General features: G+C 46.8%; 1 protein-coding gene across 3 annotated transcripts in view; it reads right to left on the bottom strand.

The window, feature by feature from the left end:
• Nucleotides 1-427: 427 nt before the first annotated feature.
• TEAD4 (TEA domain transcription factor 4) overlaps nucleotides 428-18,718 on the bottom strand; it is an 85,672-nt gene continuing 67,381 nt past the window's right edge. For all 3 annotated transcript variants that reach the window (XM_053555683.1, XM_053555680.1, XM_053555682.1), the window contains 3 exons: nucleotides 3,832-3,972; nucleotides 822-974; nucleotides 428-734 (listed from right to left, as the gene is read on the bottom strand). In XM_053555683.1, coding sequence (XP_053411658.1) covers nucleotides 621-734; nucleotides 822-974; nucleotides 3,832-3,972 — 408 coding nt within the window. In that variant the 3' untranslated portion in view covers nucleotides 428-620. The remainder of the gene's footprint in view (nucleotides 735-821; nucleotides 975-3,831; nucleotides 3,973-18,718) is intronic.

The raw sequence follows: 18,718 nt of genomic DNA on the forward strand, positions 1-18,718 counted from the left end.
TAATGAAGGTGGCCGTGGAATCCACATACACTGGAGATGGATGGAACTTATCAGAGAACTGTGACCGAGGCCCCTTCCAATGACTCTGTCCCTCCACACCTAAAATCTACCCTCGTGGAGGAGGCCTCCTGTGTGAGCTATCCTGGAAGTAGTAGCAGGGGTGACCGGGGAGAGCAAATGCAGCACGCACAAGGAGCTGTCCTTGGGCCTCCTGGTGTGGCCCCCAGTCCAGTGCAGGGACTCAACAAGCGGCGGAGAGACTGTCACATCTTGACCTCCAGTGTCTGGCAGTGTTTCTGGCTGAGTCCATCAGGCACTGGCTTCAGAACTGCCTGGGGTGCCTCTCTGGGCATTGCCTCCAGCCTGCCTCCCAGACTGTCCCCTTCTCCCCAGTCCCACCCAAGGCTCAGACAGCCAGACCAGGTTCTCTGAAAATACACAACATCTTGGGTTTATTTGGGGTTGGGCACTGCAAGTTCAGGCACGGTTTCTTCCTGGATAGTCACAACCACTCCTCTCAGCTCTCTTGGCATTTCAGGGGGCTGCCCCTGCAGGGCCCTTCCCCGTGTCCCCATTTCCTGCACACACGTCTCTTCCCCCCTCCCTGCTCCCCGAGTCTCTCATTCTTTCACCAGCCGGTAGATATGATGCTGAGCCCCGTGCTCACTGGCTGACACCTCAAAGACATATGCAATGCACAGCAAGGTCTCCTGTGTGTCTCTGTTGGTAACCACCTGTGGGTAAGAAAAAGATAAGGGTGAAGGCCCCAGATGAGAGCATGCCATTGGTGCTGTCCACCTATGGACCCTAGCCCCACACACCTGCAGGATGGTGAAGTTCTCCAGCACGCTGTTCATCATGTACTTCTCGGGCAAGTGCTTCAGCTTGTGGATGAAGTTGATCATGTACTCGCAGAGGGGGGACCGGTGGATGCGGTATGAATAGTGGCCGTTCTCGTAGCGAGCATACTCTGTCTGTAGAGCCCAAGAGACAGCAGGGGTTTAGAATCCCTTTTGACTACCTTGGTCCCAACCCAACTCCATGGGGAAGCTGCAGAACCCAGGCTCTGCTAAATGGCAAGGAAAGGCAGGAGGCCTGCACAGCAGAGACACCCTGGCACTGGTGGACATTAAACACAAGTGACAGACAGAAACCCAGCACTGCAGGAGAGGAGCTTGGTCAGACCCAGGAGCAGCAGCAGAAGAGATGAATGGTGCCTCAATTCTGTGTATGCACTAGGACAACACAGTGGGAGGCGGCACGGGGGTCCTTATGATTCTGATGACAATGACACAAATTTATACATTCTCACATCTACACATGCACGCGTGTGCGCACACAAATGGGTGCGTATAATATTGGTGAAATCTGAACTGGAGTGGTGGAATGCATCAATGCCAACTTCCTGGTTGCCAATAAAGTACTCTGGTTGTGCAAGATGTAACTAGGAGGAGAGCTGGGTGAAGGGTACACACGACTCTGACTGCATGTGGATCTACATTTATCTCAAAAGTCTTAAAACATTAAGGCCAGGTACAGTAGCTCACACCTGTAATCCTACCTACTCTAGTGGGCCAAGGTGGGAGGATCACTTGAGCTCAGGAGTTTGAGATTGTAGTGAACTATGATGATGCCACTGCACTCTAGCTAGGGGGACAGAGTGAGACTCTGTCTCAAAAAAAAAGTTTTAAAACTTTAGTTCAAAATAAATGCTGAGGAACTATTTAAAAAGTGCTATTGTTTGGATTCTGCCATAGTGACAGAGGTCAATGTTGAGCAGAGTTCAGCACTGGTGTATTTCCAAAGAACCTGGGTAACACTAAGGTGCAGCCAGGGTAAAAAACCATGGGGATAGAGAAAAGACTCTTCCCTGGCACCAGCCTGGCATCTGGTTGTGTTTGGCTCAAGGAAGTTTATTGCTAACTGATAGATTGTGAGAGTAATACTCTTCATTAATTCAGACAAATGTAGGACAGAGGTGAGGATGGGGTGAAGACCAGCCTGCACTAGTGAGGGCTGGCTGAGTAAGGGCATAGAGGCACTGGGCTCCAGACGTGAGGGCTGGCTGAGTAAGGGCATGGAGGCACTGGGCTCCAGATGTGAGGGCTGGCTGAGTAAGTCATGGGGGCACAGGGCTCCAGACGTGAGGGCTGGCTGAGTAAGTGCATGGAGGCACGGGGCTCCAGACGTGAGGGCTGGCTGAGTAAGTGCATGGGGGCACGGGGCTCCAGACGTGAGGGCTGGCTAAGTGCACGGGGGCACGGGGCTCCAGACGTGAGGGCTGGCTGAGTAAGTGCATGGGGGCACAGGGCTCCAGACGTGAGGGCTGGCTGAGTAAGTGCACGGGGGCACGGGGCTCCAGACGTGAGGGCTGGCTGAGTAAGTGCATGGGGGCACAGGGCTCCAGACGTGAGGGCTGGCTGAGTAAGTGCACGGGGGCACGGGGCTCCAGACGTGAGGGCTGGCTGAGTAAGTGCATGGGGGTACGGGGCTCCAGACGGCAGGGCTGGCTGAGTAAGTGCATGGGGGCACCGGGCTCCAGACGCCCAGAGCCCACCAGTGCTATGGGTTGAGAGCCTTTGGTCCCAACTCCTGTCCCTCTCGCTACACAGAGGGTACTGCAGGAGGCTGTATTAATGGGCAGCAAAGATAACTTGTCACTTGTTTAGAGATAAATGCAACAGAGGATTTAAACCTTCCTCTCTCCCTTCCCCCCACAAGCAGGCAATGCCACCAGAAAGCAGGGGCTGAGCTAGTATTCAAAGCCAGGTGCATCTGAGCTCATATTCTTCCCCAGTACTCTGCACTGCCTTTGGCAGAGATAGAAACCTCCACCCCAAAGACAGGCCTGAATTTTCTATAATTTTCACTAGTGCAGGCGTCCAGGGTCCCCACTCCCAAATAGAAAAGCAGGGACATGAACGGTTTTTGACACCCACGAAATAAAAATGGGGCGAGCAACGAAGACCCTAGAGCAGGGATTCTCAAACTACGGCCCACAGGCCACATGCGGCGGTGTGATTGTATTTGTTCCCATTTTGTTTTTTTACTTCAAAATAAAATATATGCAGTATGCATAGGAATTTGTTCATAGTTTTGGTTTTTTTTTTCTTTTTTTTGTAGAGACAGAGTCTCACTTTATCACCCTCGGTAGAGTGCCGTGGCATCACACAACTCACAGCAACCTCTAACTCTTGGGCTTACGCGATTCTCTTGCCTCAGCCTCCCGAGCAGCTGGGACTACAGGCACCCGCCACAACGCCCGGCTATTTTTTTGTTGCAGTTTGGCCGGGGCTGGGCTTGAACCCACCACCCTCGGCATATGGGGCCGGCGCCTTACTCACTGAGCCACAGGCGCCGCCCTAGTTTTGGTTTTTTTTTAACTATAGTCCGGCCCTCCAACGGTCTGAGGGACAGTGAACTGGCCCCCTGTTTAAAAAGTTTGAGGACCCCTGCTAGATACTAGTCTTGCTCTTGTACCTGTGAGCTGTGTGACTGTGGGGCAGGCCTTTCTCTCTCTGGGCCTCTACTGTGGTGCCAGAGGGCTGGACGAGGGAGACACCCTGTGGCCCTGCAGTACAACAACATGCTTGGAAGGTGCAGGCACACCTGGAAGCACAGTGGGGGTTGTGAGCTGGGCTGGGCAGTGGCGCTCGGCAGGTGCAAGGGAAGCACATAGCACTGACAGCAGAGAGAGAAGGGTGCCCCACAGCTGAAGGGCACTCGTCCTGAAAGCAGATGGAAGCCGTGCTATGCAGGCCTGTCCTCAGGGTGGCTCTAGCAAACACCAGCCACCACCATCTCCCCTTACCCACTGGTGCGGCCTCCTACCTCCACTTTCTCCACCACCTGTTTGCCAAAAGAGCAGACTTTGGTGGAACAGGTGATTATCATGTTCTCAGGACTCTCGTACTGGCTGGAGACCCCGTAAAAGGAGCTACCTTCGTCCTCGATGTTCGTGTTGAGGTCTGCCTGGAAGGAGACATGAGGAGGCCGAGCAGTGGTCAAATATGTCAACAAACACCCTTATCAGGGAGAGAATCAAGGAGACATCAGGGGTCACAGTTCAAATTCTAGGGCCGGGAAGAAATTAGGAGAGCTTAAAAGGAACTTGGACAGTAGGATACTGGCAAGTTTCCACCATCCTCCACATTGATACCTGGTGTGAAATCACATTGTGTTGACCAAACAATGGGAAAAGAACACACTGGGACCTGTGTTAGTTTCAGGACATTGCTACCTGACCCTAGCAGGTGGGTCCCCAAGTTTTGTCTTTAGGACTTCGAAGTTTTATAGACTAAGAATTTGTTCTTGTTACATGCAAATGTTTGAATCTGTGCCATTCATTTCTATCTTTGTACGAATGAATCTATCAGAACCTTTCCAGAGTGAATTCAGATAGTGAAGAATGGATCAGACCATGGAAGGAAATACAGAGGGCTATTCTGTTTTATTGTCTGGTCTCCCTGTCACCTGACCTTATAAATGCTCTTCCAGAATTGCCTGTGGGGCTGGTCTCTCATCCATGTCTACAGCCCTGCTGAGTGCAGCCAGCCTGGGTCTTTGCACATCTCCACATCAGCAGCACTAGTTTCTCTCTGTTTGTTCTCTCAACTGTTCTGAGGGTCTCTTCAGAAGACAAGTCTGACTCCACCACTCTGGTTCAACCCATCTTGTTGAGTGAGCCCTTAGCCACAAGGGATGTGAGTCTCAGTCTCCAGCCAGCAGTCTCTATGTCAGTGTGTCACCCTGCCCTCGACAGGCTGCTCTTTCTTCCTTGCAGATCTGAAATTTATCTCAACATTTCTCTTTAGAAAAGGTGGAAGAGATGGATTTTTCCAGGAGGAGCAAGATGGCAGCCGAGTAACAGCTTCCTTGCATCTGGGCACCGTGAGTCTGGGGAGATAGGACTCCAGGCATCTCTGGCTGGTGGGAACTGCCTATCATCACTCCTATGAGGATACAGGGAGTCAGCGAGAGACTTCTGGACCCCAAGAGGAGGACTAAAACAGTGGAAAACCAGCAAGTGGTCGCGTGTGTTCAATCCGTCTAAACCCGCCCACAACTTCCACAGGTACAAGAACTTAAAGAGCAAGAGGAAGTGAAAGGAAAATTAGGGCAAGGAAACAGATAAAAGAAATCACTCATGAGGAAGAATCAGCAGAAAACTCCAGGCAACATGAAGAACCAGTCTAGAACAACCCCACCAAGGGACCATGAGGTAGCTACTGCAGATGATTCCACCAGTATAGAAATGTTAGGAATGACAGAAAGGGAATTTAGAATACACATGTTGAAAACAATGAAAGAAATGATGGAAACAATGAAGGAAATTGCTAATAAAGTGGAAAATAACCAAAAGGAAATCCAAAAACAGAATCAAATAAGAGATGAACGATATGAAGAATATAAAAAGGATATAGCAGACCTGAAGGAACTGAAACAGTCAATTAGGGAACTTAAAGATACAATGGAAAGTATCAGCAACAGGTTAGACCATGCGGAAGAAAGAATTTCAGAGGTAGAAGACAAAGTTCTTGAGATAACTCAGACAGTAAAAGAGGCAGAAAAGAAGAGAGAGAAAGCAGAACGTTCACTGTCAGAATTATGGGACTTTATGAAGCGTTCCAACATACGAGTTATAGGAATTCCAGAAGGGGAAGAAGAATGCCCCAGAGGAATGGAAGCCATACTAGAGAATATTATAAAAGAAAATTTCCCAAACATCACCAAAGATTCTGACACACTGCTTTCAGAGGGATATCGGACCCCGGGTCGCCTCAACTCTAACCGAGCTTCTCCAAGACACATTGTGATGAACCTGTCCAAAGTCAAGACAAAAGAAAAGATTCTGCAAGCTGCCAAGAGTAAGCGCCAGTTGACCTACAGGGGCAAATCCATCAGAGTTACCGCAGACTTCTCTAATGAAACTTTCCAAGCAAGAAGACAATGGTCATCTACCTTTAACCTACTTAAACAGAACAATTTTCAGCCCAGAATTCTGTACCCTGCTAAGCTAAGCTTCAGAATTGACGGAGAAATCAAATCATTTACGGATATACAAACATTGAGGAAATTCGCCACAACAAGACCAGCTCTACAGGAAATACTTCAACCTGTTCTGCACACTGACCACCACAATGGATCAGCAGCAAAGTAAGAACTCAGAAATCAAAGGACAAAACCTAACCTCCACACTGATGTAAAACATAAAACTAAGCAATGGACTCTCACCAAATAAGACGAATAGAATACTACCACACTTATCAATTATCTCAATAAATGTTAATGGCTTGAATTCCCCACTGAACAGACATAGATTGGCTGACTGGATTAAAAAACACAAGCCATCCATTTGCTGTCTGCAAGAAACACACCTGGCCTCAAAAGACAAATTAAAGCTCCGAGTCAAGGGTTGGAAGACAATTTTTCAGGCAAATGGAATTCAGAAGAAAAGAGGAGTTGCAATCTTATTTTCAGATACATGTGGATTTAAAGCAACTAAAGTCAAAAAAGACAAAGATGGTCACTTTATATTGGTCAAGGGAAAACTACAACAAGAAGACATTTCAATTCTAAATATTTATGCACCCAATTTAAATGCTCCCAGATTCTTGAAGCAGACCTTACTCAGTCTGAGCAATATGATATCTGATAATACCATAATAACAGGGGACTTTAACACACCTCTTACAGAGCTGGACAGATCCTCTAAACAGAAATTAAACAAAGATGTAAGAGATTTAAATGAGACCCTAGAACAACTATGCTTGACAGATGCATATAGAACACTCCACCCCAAAGATAAAGAATATACATTCTTCTCATCACCCCATGGAACATTCTCCAAAATTGATCATATCCTGGGACACAAAACAAATATCAACAGAATCAAAAGAATTGAAATTTTACCTTGTATCTTTTCAGACCATAAGGCACTAAAGGTGGAACTCAACTCTAACAAAAATGCTCAAGCCCACCCAAAGGCATGGAAATTAAACAATCTTCTGTTGAATAACAGATGGGTGAAGGAAGAAATAAAACAGGAAATCATTAACTTCCTTGAGCATAACAACAATGAAGACACAAGCTACCAAAACCTGTGGGATACTGCAAAAGCAGTTTTGAGAGGAAAATTCATCGCTTTAGATGCCTACATTCGAAAAACAGAAAGACAGCACATCAACAATCTCACAAGAGATCTTATGGAATTGGAAAAAGAAGAACAATCTAAGCCTAAACTCAGTAGAAGAAAAGAAATATCCAAAATCAAATCAGAGATCAATGAAATTGAAAACAAAAGAATCATTCAGAAAATTAATGAAACAAGGAGTTGGTTTTTTGAAAAAATAAATAAAATAGATAAACCATTAGCCAGACTAACTAGAAATAGAAAAGTAAAATCTCTAATAACCTCAATCAGAAACGATAAAGGGGAAATAACAACTGATCCCACAGAGATACAAGAGATCATCTCTGAATACTACCAGAAACTCTATGCCCAGAAATTTGACAATGTGAAGGAAATGGATCAATATTTGGAATCACACCCTCTCCCTAGACTTAGCCAGGAAGAAATAGACCTCCTGAACAGACCAATTTCAAGCACTGAGATCAAAGAAACAATAAAAAAGCTTCCAACTAAAAAATGCCCTGGTCCAGATGGCTTCACTCCAGAATTCTATCAAACCTTCAAGGAAGAGCTTATTCCTGTACTGCAGAAATTATTCCAAAAAACTGAGGAAGAAGGAATCTTCCCCAACACATTCTATGAAGCAAACATCACCCTGATACCAAAACCAGGAAAAGACCCAAGCAAAAAGGAGAATTTCAGACCAATCTCACTCATGAATATAGATGGAAAAATTCTCAACAAAATCCTAGCCAATAGATTACAGCTTATCATCAAAAAAGTCATTCATCATGATCAAGTAGGCTTCATCCCAGGGATGCAAGGCTGGTTTAACATACGCAAGTCCATAAACGTTATCCACCATATTAACAGAGGCAAAAGTAAAGATCATATGATCCTCTCAATAGATGCAGAAAAAGCATTTGATAAAATCCAGCATCCTTTTCTAATTAGAACTCTGAAGAGTATAGGCATAGGTGGCACATTTCTAAAACTGATTGAAGCTATCTATGACAAACCCACAGCCAATATTTTACTGAATGGAGTAAAACTCAAAGCTTTTCCTCTTAGAACTGGAACCAGACAAGGTTGTCCTCTGTCACCTTTACTATTCAACATAGTGCTGGAAGTTCTAGCCAATACAATTAGGCAAGACAAGGAAATAAAGGGAATCCAAATGGGAGCAGAGGAGGTCAAACTCTCCCTCTTTGCTGACGACATGATCTTATACTTAGAGAACCCCAAAGACTCAACCACAAGACTCCTAGAAGTCATCAAAAAATACAGTAATGTTTCAGGATATAAAATCAATGTCCACAAGTCAGTAGCCTTTGTATACACCAATAACAGTCAAGATGAGAAGCTAATTAAGGACACAACTCCCTTCACCATAGTTTCAAAGAAAATGAAATACCTAGGAATATACCTAACGAAGGAGGTGAAGGACCTCTATAAAGAAAACTATGAAATCCTCAGAAAGGAAATAGCAGAGGATATTAACAAATGGAAGAACATACCATGCTCATGGATGGGAAGAATCAACATTGTTAAAATGTCTATACTTCCCAAAGCTATCTACCTATTCAATGCCATTCCTATCAAAGTACCTACATCGTACTTTCAAGATTTGGAAAAAATGATTCTGCGTTTTGTATGGAACCGGAAAAAACCCCGTATAGCTAAGGCAGTTCTTAGTTTTTTTTTTTTTTTTTTTTTTTTTTTTTTTTGTTGCAGCCGTCATTGTCGTTTGGCCCCAGGCTGGATTTGAACCTGCCAGCTCAGGTGTATGCGGTTGGCACCTTAGCTGTTTGAGCCACAGGCGCCGAGCCATCCTTTTTTTTTTTTTTTTTTTTTTTGTAGAGACAGAGTCTCACTTTATGGCCCTCGGTAGAGTGTCGTGGTGTCACACAGCTCACAGCAACCTCCAACTCCTGGGCTTAAGCGATTCTCTTGCCTCAGCCTCCCGAGTAGCTGGGACTACAGGCGCCCGCCACAACGCCCGGCTATTTTTTGGTTGCAGTTCAGCCAGGGCGGGGTTTGAACCCGCCACCCTTGGTATATGGGGCCAGCGCCTTACCGACTGAGCCACAGGCGCCGCCCTAAGGCAGTTCTTAGTAACAAAAATAAAGCTGGGGGCGTCAGCATACCAGATTTTAGTCTGTACTACAAAGCCATAGTGGTCAAGACAGCATGGTACTGGCACAAAAACAGAGACATAGACACTTAGAATCGAATTGAACACCAAGAAATGAAACTAACATCTTACAACCACCTAATCTTTGATAAACCAAACAAGAACTTACCTTGGGGGAAAGACTCCCTATTCAATAAATGGTGTTGGGAGAACTGGATGTCTACATGTAAAAGACTGAAACTGGACCCACACCTTTCCCCACTCACAAAAATTGATTCAAGATGGATAAAGGACTTAAATTTAAGGCATGAAACAATAAAAATCCTCAAAGAAAGCATAGGAAAAACACTGGAAGATATTGGCCTGGGGGAAGACTTCATGAAGAAGACTGCCATGGCAATTGCAACAACATCAAAAATAAACAAATGGGACTTCATTAAACTGAAAAGCTTCTGTACAGCTAAGGACACAATAACCAAAGCAAAGAGACAACCCACACAATGGGAAAGGATATTTGCATATTTTCAATCAGACAAAAGCTTGATAACCAGGATCTATAGAGAACTCAAATTAATCCACATGAAAAAAGCCAACAATCCCTTATATCAATGGGCAAGAGACATGAATAGAACTTTCTCTAAAGATGACAGACGAATGGCTAACAAACATATGAAAAAATGTTCATCATCTCTATATATTAGAGAAATGCAAATCAAAACAACCCTGAGATATCATCTAACCCCAGTGAGAATGGCCCACATCACAAAATCTCAAAACTGCAGATGCTGGCGTGGATGTGGAGAGAAGGGAACACTTTTACACTGCTGGTGGGACTGCAAACTAGTACAACCTTTCTGGAAGGAAGTATGGAGAAACCTCAAAGCACTCAACCTAGACCTCCCATTCGATCCTGCAATCCCATTACTGGGCATCTACCCAGAAGGAAAGAAATCCTTTTATCATAAGGACACTTGTACTAGACTGTTTATGGCAGCTCAATTTACCATTGCCAAAATGTGGAAACAGCCTAAATGCCCACCAACCCAGGAATGGATTAACAAGCTGTGGTATATGTATACCATGGAATACTATTCAGCTATTAAAAAAAATGGAGACTTTACATCCTTCGTATTAACCTGGATGGAAGTGGAAGACATTATTCTTAGTAAAGCATCACAAAAATGGAGAAGCATGAATCCTATGTACTCAATCTTGATATGAGGACAATTAATGACAATTAAATTTATGGGGGGGGAGCAGAAAGAGGGATGGAGGGAGGAGGGTGGGGCCTTGGTGTGTGTCACACTTTATGGGGGCAAGACATGATTGCAAGAGGGACTTTACCTAACAATTGCAATCAGTGTAACTGGCTTATTGTACCCTCAATGAATCCCCAACAATAAAAAAAAAAAAAAAAAAAAAAGGTGGAAGAGGGCTAGGCATGGTGGCTCACATCTTTAATCCCAGCACTCTGGGAGGCTAAGGTAGGAAGATAGCCAGAGTTCAGGAGTTCGAGACCAGCCTGATCAGGAGAAGCCCCAGTCTCTACTAAAAACAGAAAAATTAGCTGGGCATCACGGTAGATGCCAGTAGTCCCACAGCTACGCAGGAGGCCAAGGCAAGATCACTTGAGCCCAGAGTTTAAAGTTGCTATAAGCTATGATGATGCCACAGCACTCTACCTGGGGCAACAGAGTGAGTGTGTCTCCAAAAAAAGACAAAAAAATAAAAGGTAGAGGGTGGTGCCTGTGGCTCAGTGGGTAGGGCACTGGCCTCATACACTGAGTGTGGCGGGTTCGAACCTGACCCTGGCCAAACAGCAACAAAAAAATAGCCAGGCGTTCTAGTGGGCACCTGTAGTCTCAGCTACTCAGAAGGATGAGGCAAGAGAGTCACCTGGGCCTAGGAGTTGGAGGTTGCTGTGAGCTGTGTGACACCACAGCACTCTACTGAAGGTGATAAAGTGAGACTCTGGCTCTGGCAGTACATTACATAAATAGGGCGGCACCAGGCGGCGCCTGTGGCTCAGTGAGTAGGGCGCTGGCCCCATATACCAAGGGTGGTGGGTTCAAAACCAGCCCAGCCAAACTGAAACAACAAAAAAACAGCCGGGTGTTGTGGCGGGTGCCTGTAGTCCCAGCTGCTTGGGAGGCTGAGGCAAGAGAATCACATAAGCCCAAGAGCTGGAGGTTGCTGTGAGCCGTGTGACGCCACGGCACTCTACCAAGGGCAGTAAAGTGAGACTCTGTCTCTACAAAAAAAAAATAGGGCGGCACCAGTGGCTCAAAGGAGTAGGGCACCAGCCCCATAATATCGAAGGTGGTGGGTTCAAACCCGGCTCTGGCCAAAAACTGTTAAAAAAAAAAAGTGAGACTCTGGCTCTAAAAAAAATTTAAAAAGAAAAAAAGAAAAGGTGGAATTACAGTGTCAATTTCATACCCCAAACCTCAGCCACAAAGCTGATATGAGAGGCCCCAGGCCTTCAGGCTCCAACTCTAATGTGCATCCCATTCCTGCAGAGGGAGGGAGGGGGGTCCTCATCCCCACAATCTCAGCCCCAAATTAAATCACCCTGTCTGAGCCAGGGGTGGTAAGAAAGCAACTCCAGACTCAGAAGAAATGCTCAGACACATTACTAAAGGCAAAGTATTCTTAGGGTATAGCCTCCTTCCACCCACACAACTGGTCTGAGATCACTGCCAAGCTGGACCCAGTGTGCAGCCCTATGGGTGCTCTAGGCTTTGACACAGGACTCTTCTGTGCAAAGGGGATCCCCTGAACACCAGGAAGGTCTGGGCATGATTCAGAGCCAGGTACTGGGCAGTTCTATCACTGGCCATTAGGGGACACCCAAGAACCAGACCTTTCTCTAGGCTGGCAGGGGGGTGCTGATTGTCTTAGGGCACAATGGAAATATTATATAGCCACAAGCCATGCTGAGAGGGCCCTGTATGGATTGCTGTGGATGGCCTACAAGCATTTAGTGAAAAAGGTTATGGGACAGAATGAGGGTGTATTACTTTTATGATGAAAAAGAAAGACCATTTTCATGTTGAAACAGAAAACAGAATGGCACATGCCTCAGTGTGCCATGGCTATCATGAGGCCATGAGGAAGAAAGAAAAGAAAAAAGAATCATAAAAAAAAAAAAAAGAAAGAAAAGAAAAAAGAATCACAGCTACATTTGTGTCGACGCTCAGCCCCTGAAACACACAGCAGAACTTATTAAACACCCTTCACCCATGGCTCCAGGCTGGCCTCTGCCTCCCACTCTGACCACATCCAGGACTCTGAGACACAGGGGCGCAGCCGGGCCAGCAGGGTGCCTGAGAGTCCAGGCAGAGCTGGCCAGGTCTCTGCTGGCCCAGGGTCCCACAGTCAAATATAAGGTGAACTGAGACCAAGGCCTGGGCTTTCTGTCTGTTTTCTCTGAGCCATACGTTCCTCCTAGGAGACCACATTTGTCAGACTGTTCCTAAAGAGGGTGCTGGGGTACAGTTTGTGTGCTCAGGATACATTGCAGCTAGACACACAGGCCAGAGATGTGGACCATGCCTGAAAAAACGCTGGTAGGAAGCCCAGCGGCCTGGGAAGGGCAGGCAGTGGACTGGGGTGGGGACACCAAGGGTGAGGCCCAGCATGAAATGGTGATGACCTTCAGATTCCAGCCTTGCCCAGCCTCCTCTCGTCAATGCTACATTCAAGAGTTGTCCATCATAGCCTCTGATTCTTTTAATCAAATTCACTCTTATTTCTTAATTCCATTCCAAGCAATAAATCCATGAAATAAAGGATTCTATTTTTTCTTTTTCTTTTTTTTTTTTTTTTGTAGAGACAGAGTCTCACTGTACTACCCTCGGGTAGAGTGCCATGACGTCACACGGCCCACAGCCACCTCTAACTCTTGGGCCTACGCGATTCTCTTGTCTCAGCCTCCCAAGCAGCTGGGACCACAGGTGCCCACCACAATACCCAGCTATTTTTTTGTTGCAGTTTGGCCGGGGCTGGGCTTGAACCCGCCACCCTCGGCATATGGGGCCGGCGCCCTACTCACTGAGCCACAGGCACCGCCCAGGATTCTATTTTTTTCTAATACATACATATATGAAAATAATTACATAACTATTAAAGATGAAATGTTTCGGGCACGGTGGCTCACACCTGTAATCCTAGCATGAGGCCCTGTAATCCTCTGGGAGGCCAACGTGGGTGGATTGCTGGAACTCACGAGTTTAAGACCAGCCTGAGCAGGGGCAGGACCTCTTCTCTATTAAAAATAGAAAAACTAAGGCAAGAGGATTGCTTGAGTCTGTGAGTTGGAGGTTGCTGTGAGCTATGATGCCACAGCACTCTACCCAGGGCAACAGCTTAAGACTCTGTCTCAAAAAAAAAAAAAAAAAAAAAGATGAAATGTTTCCTCACATGCCACCTAAAAGAATGCCATGTACCAAGCTGGGGAGGACTAGCACTAATACCTCCCCCACTCTTCCCAACACCCAAAGACAGTGGCTGCCCCCACACCCCAGCAGCTGTTTGTATACCTCTGCATCACCCTGTGCTGTTTTGTGTCCAGATGTTCTCCGCCTTCCAGATATGAAGTTACTTGGAAGCCTGAACAAAGAAAGCTCTCCCAGTGTCTTGGCAGTGCCCGATCTGGGGTGGGCTTCTAGTCAAGGTTGCATGTGGGGAGCCAGGGTGATGAGAATAAGGTCCCCTGCTTACCTGGGAGTACCCCAGCTCAAGCACGTGCCCCTGGCATCTGCTTCCACTTGCCCAACCCTTCCCATCACTTAGCCACCCATTCATTCAGCCTAGTCCAGCAGGGCCCCAAAGAGATTGTTTTTTGCTCTCAAAGAATTTATAGCTGGGAGAACAAGTAAAACATGTGAGCTAGGGATCAAGTAGAGGGAGAAAGAAAGAACAATTCCACAAGTGATGGGCCAAGGGCAGCCCCAGACCAGGCCTTTGGTCACACTGCACAGTACCAGAGGATACCAGCCAGTGACACAGACAATCCACCCCAAAGCACCTCACCTTCTCCTCGGTGCCTGGTTCCTTCTAACCACATCCCCATCCTTTCTCCTGCAGCTACATTTGGACATTTCCTGTCTACACGTAAAGCACCTCCCCAAAACAAGCTTTGCTTCTCAGCCTGCTCAGCCTAAGAAAGGAGGAAAGCTGCCTCCTCAACCCCTGCCCTCTGAATGCCCCCTTGCAAGCCTCCCTCCACCCTATTCATAGCTGTGCGTGCGGGTGGGCAGCTCACAGGCTGTGCCTGGAACAGGTGTGGGGGATTGGGTGGCTGACAGATGAGCCAAGACAGCCGCAGCCTGGGTGTGGGGGCCCGGGGGTGGGGCTCAGATTCATTGTCGTGTACTGGTATGTGCCTGGGAGAAATGTCAGGGCCCCAAAAGGGAACAGAGCAGGCTAGGACGAGAGAAAGGCCAGGGGTGCTCTCTTGCCTCCAAGGCTCAGCCTAGCTCTGCCTAGCATTTTCAACATGCAGACTGGTTTAAGTGGCCACTGGCTCCAAATGTCTCTCTCCACTGCCTCAGGGACAGAGGCAGCCTCAGCTTTGTCACACTACACTTGGGGGCAGGGGGCTCAGCTTTTCAGTCCCTCATCAGAGCACAGTCTCAGCAACCGCAGCCCCTCCTATGTGCAGACGCTGTTTCCAGCTGGAGATCTGTCCCGGCAGGATGAGCTCACAGTGACCACTACTCAGTAACAGCAGTACTCAGTGCCGGAGGAGGGAGGTTGCACAGGAGCCCCGGAAGTCCTCCTCCCACACCAAGAGGGATCTGATCAACTCTGCAGCACGCTCAGCATGCTGGTTTGGGCCTGGGAGCCAGACTCAGAAAACAGCCAAGCAGGAAAAGAAAGGGTGGCTTGGGGAGAGGCAGTATTGTTTCCTTGTACGAGTGGTTTTCCTTCCTAATTGTGTGTGACCAAGTTAATACCAGCTGATGACAAGGGAGGGAGTGACCAGGCCAGGGGACAGAGTGACCAGTCCAGGGGGCAGGAGCAGAGGCTTCTAGGTGCCCAGAGCGGGAAGGGGAGGAGCTGCCTCAGAGGGCCCACAATTAATCCGAAGTCTCATTGTCAGCAAAGACAATTATTTACTTCCCCCATTACACATTTGTCTTCCTCGGTGCCTCTCCCCCACCCCCAATTGGAAGAGGGACCAGATGGCTGCCAAAGTACCCTGGCCTCTGACATTTGCCTGTCCTCATCCTGCCTAAGCCACTGGCTCTCAGAGAGGGCCCAGCTCTCAGGGTATGGGCAAGGGGCAGGGAAGGGGCAGAGGCTAGCTGATCATACCTACACCGGGGTCTTCAGAGACAAGACCTCTTGCAGATCTTCAAGAACAAGCTGCTGGCTATTCACACACAGAAACCAAGATTTGCTCAGGATACAGCTCTTAAGTGGCAGAACTGGGGCTAGAGCCTTCATATTCCAGCTAGGGCCATTTGCTGCCTGCCTTGCTCTGCCTTGACTGCCAAGAGGGCTTCACTCATAGACCACCAGGCTTCCCCGTCCAGTGGCTACTGCCCCAGGACTCTGAGCTCCTAGAAGCCAAGACCCATGCTGTGCTCACACAGTCCATACATGGAACATCCTAATCCTATGTCCTCAGCACCAGCTATTCCCGACCCTCCAACCTCCCCTAAGAGTCAGAAGGAAGGAGAAGACATGGGCTACCAGCCATCACTCGCTTACTTATTTGTTGTGGTAAGACAATTATACTATTTTCTTTTTTTTAATTTCCTTGCTTATTTTTTCTTCCTCTTTTTTTTTGAGATAGAGTCTCACTTTATCGCCCTCAATAGAGTGCTGTGGCATCACAGCTCACAGCAACCTCCAACTCCTGGGAGTAGGCAATTCTCTTGCCTCAGCCTCCCGAGTAGCTGGGACTCCAGGTGCCTGCCACAATGCCCGGCTATTTTTTATTGCATGTTGGATGGAGCTGGGTTCAAACCCACCACCCTCAGTATATGGGGCCAGCACCCTACCCACTGAGCACAGGTGCCACCCTTTTATTTTTATTTCTTTGCTTTTTTTTTTTGAGACAGAGTCCCACCCTATGCCCTGAGCAGAGTGCAATGGCGCCATAGCTCACTGCAACCTCAGACTCAGGCTGTGGGCATCCTGCTGCCTCAGCCTCTGGCTAGGTTTTTCATTTTTTTAGGAGTCGGGGTTCTCACTCTTGCTCAGGCAAGTCTCAAAACTTCTGAGCTCAGGCAAATCTCCCTCCTAAGCCTCCCACAGTGCTGGGATTACAGTGTGAGCCACCACACCCAACTATACTCTTTTCTTAATAGTTTTGAAATGCACCATTGCATTATGCACATTAGGTGAGGTTCCCCCAAATAACTTTTCTTAAAAGATACTAGAGGATGTGTTCCAGCAAAATGAGAGGGGTACACCAGTAGAGAGAGAAATATGAGATGTAGTAAACTGTAGACTCAATATAGGAGTCTTAGGATGACATCTGTAGGGCAAGCCTAGAAAAAAAACAATTCAAACCAGAGCAGAGGAATCCAGGAAGTGTTCCAAGTGAATGGAGGAATTGATAAATTGTCTAATACATATGAGCATTTTTGGAAAAAAAGTTTTTGAATTTTATATGGTGGTTATGACAAAGCAATTTGTAAAATTTCAAGAATTTAAAAGTATGCAAGTAAAAAAGCCTTTTATTTGCAGGGGAAAAAAGTTGTACAAGAAATAAAATGTAATCCTAATACACTAGCTCTTTGGTGTTCAATCTACTTTGTTAAAAGCTATAAACATTGTATTGCCTTTACTGAATTAATTTATTGGGTATGATTACATTGGGATGATCAGGGGAAAAATTGTGTAACACAGCTAATTTTTTCCTATCATCATGGAATGAAAACATAGCCTTAGTTATGATATCAAGATACAACGATGAGGCCGGGCATGTTGGCTCACGCCTGTACTCCTAGCCCTCTGGGAGGCCAAGGCAGGTGGATTGCCTGAGCTCACAGGTTTGAGACCAGCATAAGCCAGGGCAAGACCTTGTCTCTAAAAATTGTGAGAGGCATTGTGGCAGGCACCTGTAGTCCCAGCTACTTGAGAGGCTGAGGGAAAAGAATTGCTTAAGCCCAAGAATTTCAGGTTGCTGTGAGCTGTGACACCACGGTACTCTACTGAGGGCAACAAAGTAAGTGTCTGTCTCAAAAAGAAAAAGAAAAAAAAATATATAACAATGTAAGTATATTATTGAGAGCTTAAGAAGAAAAGGCCCAGAACAAATAGCTAAAATTTATAGTGCCTGTCTCAGAATTGGGATTAAGGTGTGGGTAGAAGGACAAGAATCTGATGCTTTATATTATTGTTTTTTAAATAAGCCTTTTTGGATTATTAATAATATTAACTATGAACATGAATTGATTTTTAAAGAGCAAGTAAAATAAAATATCATCTATTTTTCATCACAGCATAGATTAAAAGTCAGACTTTAATATGATGAAGACCTTCCAGATCTAACTCACTTTCCCATTTTTGTTTCCTATTATTCCCTCTTTCACATCTTTACCCATGACTTTCCCTCTGGATCCCACTTCCTTCTGCCTTTACATAACTCATACACTCCCCCAGACTGTAACATTCTTTCCCATCTCTGCCTAATAGATCTGTCCATCCCTAAGGCCTGAGTCCAACCTCCACTCTGCTGGCAGAGTACAAGCACTAAGCATCCCATAGATCAGGACCCCAGTCTCAGTTTCTGCACTTTCTCTCCTGGAGATGGCCAGCCCTCCCAGGTTCGCTGTGGGGGACAAGTAGGTGGGGGCTGCCATCCAGGAATCCACAAACCACTAGGAATTACATATAAACTTCTGTGTGAATATGCCTCTTTCTAAGAAAACTAAAGCTTTCAGATTACCACAGAGTCTCGGAACAAACAAAGGGTAAGAATCTCTGAATAAGAGGCATTAAAAGGAAAGTTAACAGAACTGCGGGAACAGAAAAAGCAATGTGGGTAGAAAGATCCAGCTGTGTGGGCACTGAGAATACCCAAAACCTCACTCACATGGCCTGATCTCCTCCACTCTGCACCACCAAGTGTGTTTTGTACTTGCTTGTCTGCCTGCATCCCTTTGCTCCACTGCATCCCCTGCTCCCCAGCATCCCCTACATCCTTTTGCTCCCCTACATCCCTTTGCTCCCCTGCATCCCTTGCTCTCCTGCATCCCTTGCTCCCCTACATCCCTTTGCTCCCCTACATCCCTTGCTCTCCTGCATCCCTTTGCTCCCCAGCATCCCTTGCTCTCCTGCATCCCTTTGCTCCCCTGCATCCCTTTCTCTCCTGCATCCCTTTGCTCCCCTGCATCCCTTTGCTCCCCTGCATCCCTTTGCTCCCCTGCATCCCTTGCTCCCCTGCATCCCTTTGCTCCCCTGCATCCCTTGCTCCCCTGCATCCCTTTGCT

This window comes from Nycticebus coucang, chromosome 12 (genome assembly GCF_027406575.1).
Source record: "Nycticebus coucang isolate mNycCou1 chromosome 12, mNycCou1.pri, whole genome shotgun sequence".
NCBI classification, from domain to species: Eukaryota; Metazoa; Chordata; class Mammalia; order Primates; family Lorisidae; genus Nycticebus; species Nycticebus coucang.